A 9405-nucleotide genomic window follows, 5' to 3' on the forward strand; every position below is an offset into this window, starting at 1 on the left:
TCCATGTAAACTCAATGTTCTTGTTGTCATGGTTACCAGAAGAGTCTCAAGGGCTCTGGCCAACACAACCAGCTGACTTTATGGGTTTTTTTAAACGGCAGAAGTGGTTAGTGTTGTTTTTTTTGTTGACATTTTTATTTTGTTTCTTTTATTAAAATGTTATCATGTAAAAGTAGAACGTTTCACATATATTTATTCAAGATAATTTGAAAAATAATGGCATAAAAGTTCAGTTAAAGACTTAATTTAGGAGCCTAATACGCTACATGTCAAGTGTTTCTAGTGGCAAAGTCTTAGCCTATGTATTACTTAAAATGTTAAATTATAAGTCATATGTCAACGCTTTTTCAGGATTCTAATATGCTATGATTTATTCATTTAACGTTTTCTCACATTTGCATGAATAAATCTGTCTATGTGTTACAGGTGAAGCAGGGACAGTCAGGTGCAGCTGAGCGCCGCTTGTGTGGAAACGCAGCTAATCCCTCCATGACCTCTCCAGGCTGCACACCGAGGGAACACAGGCTACACGGCATGAGCACGGGAGCAGAAGCAATTTTAAGGTGCCTGATATTATCATCCAGGTAATTTGACTGTTGTTTTAAACATGGGGGAGCTGAAGTCCAGGGCTCCTGGGCCTCGTCTGGACCTGAACAACTTTGACTCGGCCGAAGCAGAGAGGAGTCGGTACGTTTTAACGAGTCCCCGCTCCCTGGAGTCCTGTGCACGACTCGGCATCAAACCTGTTGAACTTCTGATTAAATCACTAAACGAGTTGATTGGTGAGCGGCAGGACGTACCCTTTGAGGCGATGAGAGTTATGCACGAATCCTATGAGAAGGAGAGAATGAAGCTTTTACAAATGTGCCGAGAGGAGAGGGAGAGGATTATCCAGGCGGCTGGGGACAGGTGGCCAGGTAGTAGTAAAGTGTCATGCCTGGAAGTGGCGCCAGACACCAAACTGAAGGATCACAGGAGGGACAGGCAGTCAACAAGGCCCATCCCGTATGCAGATCTGTGCTTTAAAGGGAAATCAGTGAGTAGGTCCTCCTGCTCTAACAGAGACCCAGACAGGAGTACAGTCTGCAGCTTCAGTCTGGGAGACCTCAGACACACCCCTGCTACTGAGAGGAAACTGGAGAGGCTCACCAATGATATAAAAAAGGAGATGTGTGTCACGGTATCAGAGAGAGACCGCAAGATAGCAGCTCTGATGTTGGTGAAGCACCAGGAGGAGCAGGCTTCCCTGAAGCTCAGTCAGCAGGAGGAACAGGAGCGACAGGAGGCCCGCAGGCAGGAGGAGGCCTGGAAGGCTCAGGAGGAGAAAAAGAGGAGGAAGAAACTGAGGCAGAGTATGCGACAGTGGCGTGAGGAGCTGGAGGCCCGCAGGAGGCTGAGGGAGCGTCAGGAGAAAGAGAAAGCGGGACAACTTGCACTGGAGGTGCTGCTGCAGGAGGACCGTAGCAAGAGGCTGAAAGAGGAGGTGGATGGACAACTCAGGGAGAAGATAAAGGCTGCACAGAAGGAGGCAGGGGGGCGCAAACGCTACCAGGAGAGGCTGCTGAGAGAGAAGGAGGAGATGGAGAAAAGGCAGCAAGAGAGAGAGAGGCAGGTGGCAGTGGAGAAGGAGGAGAAGGCCAGAAGGAGCAAAGTGTTGCAGGAGAAGAAGGAGAGGAAGAGGCTGCAGGAGGAAAATCGTAGAGAGCTACTTCGACACATCCTGCTGAAACAGCAAGTAGAGCAGCAGGTGGAGGAAGAGGAGGCCCAGATGAGGAGCACACTTGAGAAGAAGCTGGAGCACTCCTGCGAGAGACGGGCCCAGGCTGTAGAGGCACAGCTGAGGGAGCTGAAGGAGCGGGCGGCCAGGGAGGAGGAGCAGATTCAGAGAGCACAGCAGAGGGCCAGGCTGCAGAGGGACCAGCATCTCACACAGAAACAGATCCTGGTCCAACTGAGCCAGCGTCGCGCAGAGAGAGCTGCCCTGCACGCCTCAGCCCAGCAGAGGAACAGAGCTCAGCAGGCACAGCAACACAATAAGCACAGGCAGCTCTGCCACCAGAGGCTCAGAGAGAGGATACAGAGAGAGGAGGAGGCCATGAGGAAGGTCAGAGAGAGCTGCGTCTTCATGAAGGAGTGGAGGAGGGAGAGGCTGCGGAGGCAGAGGGAGCAGATACAGGAGGAGGCACACAGGCTGGCTCGGGCCTCCTTTCACATGAGGGAGAGAGCGAGACAGCAGACACACGGTCGAACTTTTGCTCAGATGGCCCTGGAGGCTCAACTGACCGCCCCCATGAGCCGCTTGAAGCTATGAAAGACATGTATTCTCCTATCTGCATACAAGTCTGTGAATGTGTTATAACCAGGGTGCTGCCGGAGGATGAATGGACGAATGTTGGGGCTGCACAGGAGCCCTGCAACATGCCATGGATCATTATCATGTCAGGGCTGTGACTTTATGACTCACAAAGTCAGGGTTTGATTTGATTAGATGCTGAATTGTGCCATATATTTTCAATTGTATATGTTTACAGTGACATTTAAATTAGAAAGAATTGTGGACTTCTGTCTGATCTTGTAGTGACCTTCCACAGGGAGAGTAAACACCAAAGCAGTGGTCCCCAAGCTTTTTTCATTGTGAACCCATGAAATTAAGCACTGTCTAGACCCCTCATGTCAGACTGCATTAGTCTATGAGCTGTGCACATTTCAACCAGACTGATTTTAGCTTTTCAGGTTTTAAAAACATTATATAAAAAGGTCAAAATTAGTAAAATGTCAAATACTATGAGCTTAATTTTGCATAGCAGAAATGTTTCTTTTCCTTTTGTGTCATTTGAATCAACTTGCAACCTCTGTGATTTATCCTCAGACCTCTCAGGGGCTATGGACTCCAAGGTTTGGGCTCAATGCTTTATGGTCCAACCAGCTTCCATATATAGTAACAAAAAACATCTCTGCTTTGTGAGCACCAGCACAGAATTGTGTAGCTTGGCCTATGTACCACACACGTGATGACTTCATTGTTTTAACACCAGCATCAAATCCAGCATGAAACAATGTAGTATTACACCCCTAAAATGAATATATGTCAGGGAAGTGGGATCAGCTTTTTAGATTGAGTTAAAGAGAGTTTTCAGCCCGCAGAGAGTCGAGCAGTGCCCAGGAAGGCTGCAGACCAGTGAGTGAAGCGTTAAATCCTGGTCTGTAGCCATTGGGGTGTTTGAAGGCTGACATCAGTATTTTGAAAATGATATGAGCAGCCATTAGCAGCCTGTGGAGTGCAGATAAGAGAGGAGTTAAGGGGGGAATTTCAGGAGGTTGAGGATGAGCCAAGCTGCAGCACTCTAGATGAGCTGAATGTTTTGTGATTTATTCTGGTCACCTGATGGTTGTCAGTGTCTTACCATGTCACCTTGTCTCACTATTATGTCTTTCAATGTATAAAATAGGGCAGGTTAGGCAAAACTTTGAGTTAAATTACAATATTAAAGCAGAACAGTAGTTTGTGAACTCTAAAATGACATTTGTAAATGTAGAATATAAATGTAGACACTGTTGCTGCTGTGGCACCTGATTTCAAATGTGTCACTTCTGTTCTGGACCATAAAAATGATGTGTTTATCATTTAACAGTATTATAATGTTTTATTACACCATAATAAATCATACTTTACAATGTAAAATGCCCTAATCTTAATCCGTTTACTACTGCAACAAAAAAGTGTGTTATGTGGATAAAACTAAAAAGAGCAAGACCTTAAGCAGTCAAATAAACCATTATAACATGAGCAGACATGTTTTTATTCCATGTAGACGTCTGTATGCGCTGAAGAAGGGACTGAATGAAGAGATTCTTAAAATGACACAGACATAATTTCAAACATCTGTGATTGGAAGTTCCCACTTGATAAACCCAGTTATGTACAAAACCTACAGCCACCTGTTTCTGTGACTCACGGATTATTTAAGAAGTGTAAAGAAGTACTGGACTTCTATATTGTTGCTGATTGCTCACACCCAAAAGGCTTTGGCAGTTATACTGATAAAAACACCATAAAACACATTCATATTCTGTGTACTGGTAATTTGTACAATTGCACATTGGTCGACTGAAAGTCTGGTTCTCCTTTCAGGCTGCTGACTATACAAAAAAACGAGGAAATAATCTTAAAATATGTGTCCTATATTTATTTGGTCGTTCCTGTAAATCTCCCCACTGAACATGCCATGTCCTCAGAGGGACATGTTGAAAGGACCTCAAGAAGGCTTACTGTATTCAAACATGGCAACAAACAATAGCTGGACTCACAAGCCAGCTTGACTGAGACAAACACACGCCAAGGTAAACTATTCCACAGTACATCCTGTCTACTCCATCAGGTGTCATACAACACTGTACAGTATTCTTCAACAGGTGTTTTCCTTCCAGGCGTGGTGCCCTTCGCTCTACATTTTATTACCCTGACGTTTCTTTCTCAGTCATCACTCAGCCCGAGGGCCAGCACCATCGGGAGCCCAACCCCCAGGATCAGAGTGAGGCTTTCCAGAAGCCCCAGGTATCGCTGATGGTGAGCCTCAGCTCCACTGTGGTGCTGGAAATCAGAGGTGTGCTGGCTCGCCCTGCTGCTGCTGATCTCGGGGAGAACATGCACTGTGGCGACATAGAGGAAAGTCCCAGCCGAGAACAGCATTCCCACACCTGTCGCACTGAGCTGGTTCTGAGACGAGCTACCGGACTGTGGACACAAGCACACCAAATCAAATAATACCAAACTACCAACTGAAACATTATATTCAGACACAGGATAGCTGACGTGTGGTTTCTTACCGCATTGATTATGAAGTATGTGGTGATGGCAAGTATTGGTGCTGCAGCTGAGAAGGCCAGTAAATGTCCCTGAATGTGTTTCTTTTCAAGGCCTGCATGCAACAGAAAGGAGACCAAACCGAAAGCTGCAGGTGCCTAGGAGATAAGACAGATGGTCAGGTCTTCACATCATTTCATTACATCCTGCCTGTAATCAATACTACTGTATAGACTTAAAGGAACAGTGTGTAAGATATCGGCAGATTTAGTGGCATCTAGCAGAGAGGATTGCAGGTGAAACTCATCCTGGTTAGAATTCCTTCAGTATTTACTATTCAGGAGGTTTTAAGCAGGAGCCGAATTACTCACCTTGTGTAGAATCACAGCTAAAAATACTATAACTTGCACTGTCACTTGACCCGTGGCCACAGCTGCACCAACAGCGAATCCATCCGCTATATGCAAACAAAAATCTTGTCAATGGTCACAATAATCTAGACAAAAATTACATAACACAGATGCATATGTCTGGTTTTATATGTATGTTTTTGCCATGCTGCATCCCAGATTGCCCATGTGAGACAAAAATGTTGAAGCTTACGTCCCCAGGCTGTGCTATAGACTCAGAAAAATTAGGTCATTTAAAAGACCCAACCAGTGAAAACAAATCACATGCTGAGTCACATGAGGAAACTCCAGTGCTCTGTGGCCCGGATTTTCTTGAAACATCTTTGTTTACCTTGGACAAACACCAGCCAACAGAAACAGTTTTGTAATTGTAATGTTGTATTTGTACCTGCAGCGTGAATAACCAGTCCCAAAGTGGCTGTGATGCCGACTCTGTTAGGCAAATGAGTCCTTTGGTCTGAAATGAGACATTGCACGTGTCGTGGTGATTAATCGGAAGATATAGTAGAGTTGACATTCTGCTAAATGAAGCTGGTGTGAAAGTTCTGCCAACTTGCCATGCATGGAGAGGTAACTTCCGATCTGATCCACCACAAACATGAAGGTGAACCCCAGAGTTAAAGCCACCCCGATGATGAACCGAGGTGGAGGGCCTCTCTCTGTGGAGGTTGTGTTTTTATTTTTTCCACTGTTATTCAGCATGGATGGCACATCAGAGGAAGAGGGTGCTGCGGAGAGAAGATGAAGGACAGGAGGAGCTTTTGATCAAATCCACATAAAACAAAACGAGGCAGAGGAGCATACATTCACTGCTTTCATCCCCACACAATCAAGCACAGGTGTGGATGGCGTGGATTATGTGTGATCGGTTGGCAAGACAACCAAGGAAGAAGGGTTAAAGAGGGGGGTGTCCTGTAGGTTTAATGTGTGTATGCCTGGCTCACCTCTCCATGACTCCTCCAGTAAGCCCACTCCCTCAGGGATGGTGATAGCCAGCGCTGTCCCACACAGGAGTCCTGCTCCCAGGATGGAGACAAACTGCAGGCTTTTCTGTGGATCCATGTGATTTCAGCTGATCAGACACATGCTTTCCCACAGACACAAAACAGCTGGAGCTATTTCTCAGATGTCCACAACTATAATAATTAGTTATATTTTTTAAATTTAAAAATCTATTTGAAAGGAACCACGTCTAAAACATATATGTGAACACTTGATATTCAAAAGAAGCCATAAAACAACATTGTATAAACGTGCAAATGATTATAATGCGGTCCACTCTATGGGGGCACACATAGATACAATCACTGCACATTAATCTAAAGTTTGGGTCAATCTTTGCAGGGTCGTGACTGTAATCTGACGTCACTTCACGATGGCGTTTAAATAAACAGTAGTAAACACTTACCTCAGAGAGTCTGAACAACAGTGGGATGAATCCAAGTAGAAAACAACCTACAAACATCGCAACCGATATAAAAGTGATAGTCAGCCCTCCGTCCATGACGACTTTTCTTCCCACATGTACAGACTCAGTTCACCGATATGCTACATTTTAGCGTTAGATCATTCCGGAAGCTGACAGTCTGTTCCCATGATGTCGCTGGACTTCAGTTGTTGCATTATATAAAGCCATAAGTGTCATTCTGCCTTTCCACGTCGCACCTCGGTCTCCCTCTGCACCACAGCAGCACCTCCCTCTCCAGCAGCACCCAGTGTCGGTCACTGAAAACTGCACCCTCCGCCCCCACCAGCCTCTGGTCCTCCAATCGTCTACCTCCATTCTTCCACCCCCCCCCCCCCCCCCCCCCCGCCGAAAAACTAAATATGGCTTTAACTACACATATGCCTTTCCTGATGAGATGTTTCACGCATCCAACCTGCTATTTAGATTAAACCAATGTTTCCCAACATCTGGGTCGGGGACCAGAAGAGGTCGCAAGGTACATCGGAGGGGTCGAAAGATGGTTAACAGGACATGAACTAGAAAATGTAAGAAAGGAACATAAAAATGTTACCTTTCTGGTGAAGTATTGGATAATTTTACTTCTTCAGGCCTCTAATAATGAAAAAGTGCTCAAAATCAGTAGGCATGACCAAAAAATAAATCATACAACATACTATTGCCGCTTTTACACTGCCAGATTTTCCGCGAATGTTGGGCTGTTTTGCCAGCAAGCTGCGAGCGTTTAGACACACAGAGCCGGATTGACAAGTTGATCCGAGGTGCCCAATTTTCCGCCGCGTAGGGTAGTCATAGTGGCAGAACCCTTTTAGTTTAAAAAGACTGAGGCGGCCTTCTGCAACGGGAGGGGCTGTTGAAGACTTGTGGAAGGAACTGTTGATGACGCCGCACGTGCAAGCCACTGGTGGTGGATAAATAGGAAACAGCTGATAGCAGGAATTAGCGAGCAGCTAGTAGCAAGAGGGAAACACAGGCTAGTGACTAAGCACGTTCAAACAGGAAGTGACCAAATAAACAAATAGACAGCATACATACATACCATATATGAGTGATTTTTGAGTGTGCCCTTTATGGACACTATTCTTCCACAGTACAGTTCAAAAGCAACAGTTGAAAAAAATGTGGGTGACAGGAAAACAAAAAAAAAATTCTGTTTCAGATTTTATTCAGTGACACTTGGGAGTCAGTTTGATGTCAATCAAATGTTGACGGTGCATGTATTGCATCACTTCCTGTTAGTGTAAAATAGTTAAATAAGATGTTTTGTTTTGTAAACCACCAAAACAGTATCTTCGTAATTAGTATTTAGTGTATTGCTTTAAGGAGTCACAAGCCAAAGTGAGCCATTTTAGATACTTACAAAACACAGTATTATTGATAGACTTTATTAAATACAGATTTATTGTTCAAAGAGGGGGAAGTACAGATATATACAGTATATATCTGTTGAACAGACGGCCCTTTGGAAAGAATAAGAAAATGAGACGGTCAAATGCTGAGATTGGTTATTGTTACTCTTGCTAGCTAGAAAAATGTAAAACTATAAAAGGCAAAGCACACAAAGACACATTCTAGTTGTGCACAGTTTTGAGACGCAGAGACATTTTACTAACCATTCTGAGAACATTGAGCAAACAAGCTGAGAACTTCTATTAGAAAGTGCTTGGCTCTTTACAAAAAAAACAACAACAATCCATTCATTTTCATTGAGTCCCACTGTGTGTACAGATCTTATGAAGATAATCTAAAATAAAAGGATTCATCACGAGGGTACTAGACTTGGAATTAGAAAAAAAAGGCTACAGGAAATCATTGTAACCATCAGACTGACAAACGTAGATCTATGCTCAAATGAAACGCTACGACATGGGAGCGGACATTGTTGTAGTATAAAACGTATCATTTCTGATTAGTGAGTGAACCGTCCTTTTGAAGCTGTGTAAATACAGCGATCACACTGTTACTTTAGCTACTTTCAACTTACCAAAAGTTGTGGAACAAACCTACATTCAGCGTTTAAACACTGGAGTTGTTAGACAAGACGAGACTTTTAAGTATCTGCCTCAGAGCTGGACAGTATGTTACTTTGACAGGACACATTCAGAGATTTCAAGACATCTCAGAGGTATAAAAATGAAGAGGTATAAAAAAAATAAAATCACCTTATCATGACTAGAAGAGCACCTGACTCAACGATGTCAAACAACTCTTGTTAGTACCATAATAACATCACCATATGTGGGGCCAACATATCCATGGACAAATTATGGAAACAGTTTAGGTTCACCATTGTCGTCACCCATGTCGTTATCGTGCCCTTCTCTGTCAATCATATAAGTGAAAGTAAGATTAGTGCACACTTCCCACAATGGCTCTCTGAGCAGCTGAATAATAAATGTTTCATATCATGATATTCCAAATAACAATAATTGGTCCATAGTGACAGACTGCAGTGCTTTGCCTTTCTTTACCGACAATCGTCTTTGTGTTTAACGGGGCAGCTCATAGTGTTGTCTCGACTAAGGAAGAAAGGAGTGGACAGAAACAAGACGCTTGTTAAATCCTGAGTAAAGTTATAACTGTGTGGACATTGTGTTTTACATTCTTATTTGTGACTTGTAGTCAAGTATGTATTTTTGTCTTTGTGATAACTGAAAAAAAAAAAAAAAGCTGCTTCGTATGATAGGAAACAATTTTAAAATGGCATGTTTCGGGAGCAAGTGTTG

The 9405-nt window shown here is 43.9% G+C and overlaps 2 protein-coding genes across 2 annotated transcripts; one reads left to right on the plus strand and one right to left on the minus strand.

The window, feature by feature from the left end:
* The first annotated feature begins 473 nt into the window (after nt 1-473).
* LOC117248789 (uncharacterized) lies at nt 474-2430 on the plus strand. The gene has a single exon (XM_033614047.2). It carries the CDS (start codon nt 608-610, stop codon nt 2309-2311), a length of 1704 nt encoding a protein of 567 aa, XP_033469938.1. The 5' UTR covers nt 474-607; the 3' UTR covers nt 2312-2430.
* A 1199-nt stretch (nt 2431-3629) lies between these two features.
* Nucleotides 3630-6919, minus strand: LOC117247994 (zinc transporter ZIP9). Its single transcript, XM_033612701.2, has 7 exons — nt 6623-6919; nt 6159-6264; nt 5772-5942; nt 5603-5671; nt 5176-5261; nt 4828-4962; nt 3630-4735 (listed from the first exon to the last, which is right to left on the minus strand). The coding sequence occupies exons 1-7, from the start codon at nt 6716-6718 to the stop codon at nt 4475-4477; spliced, it is 924 nt and encodes a 307-aa protein (XP_033468592.1). The 5' UTR covers nt 6719-6919; the 3' UTR covers nt 3630-4474.
* Nucleotides 6920-9405: the final 2486 nt, after the last annotated feature.

Source organism: Epinephelus lanceolatus, chromosome 17 (genome assembly GCF_041903045.1).
Source record: "Epinephelus lanceolatus isolate andai-2023 chromosome 17, ASM4190304v1, whole genome shotgun sequence".
In the NCBI taxonomy this organism is placed as follows: Eukaryota; Metazoa; Chordata; class Actinopteri; order Perciformes; family Serranidae; genus Epinephelus; species Epinephelus lanceolatus.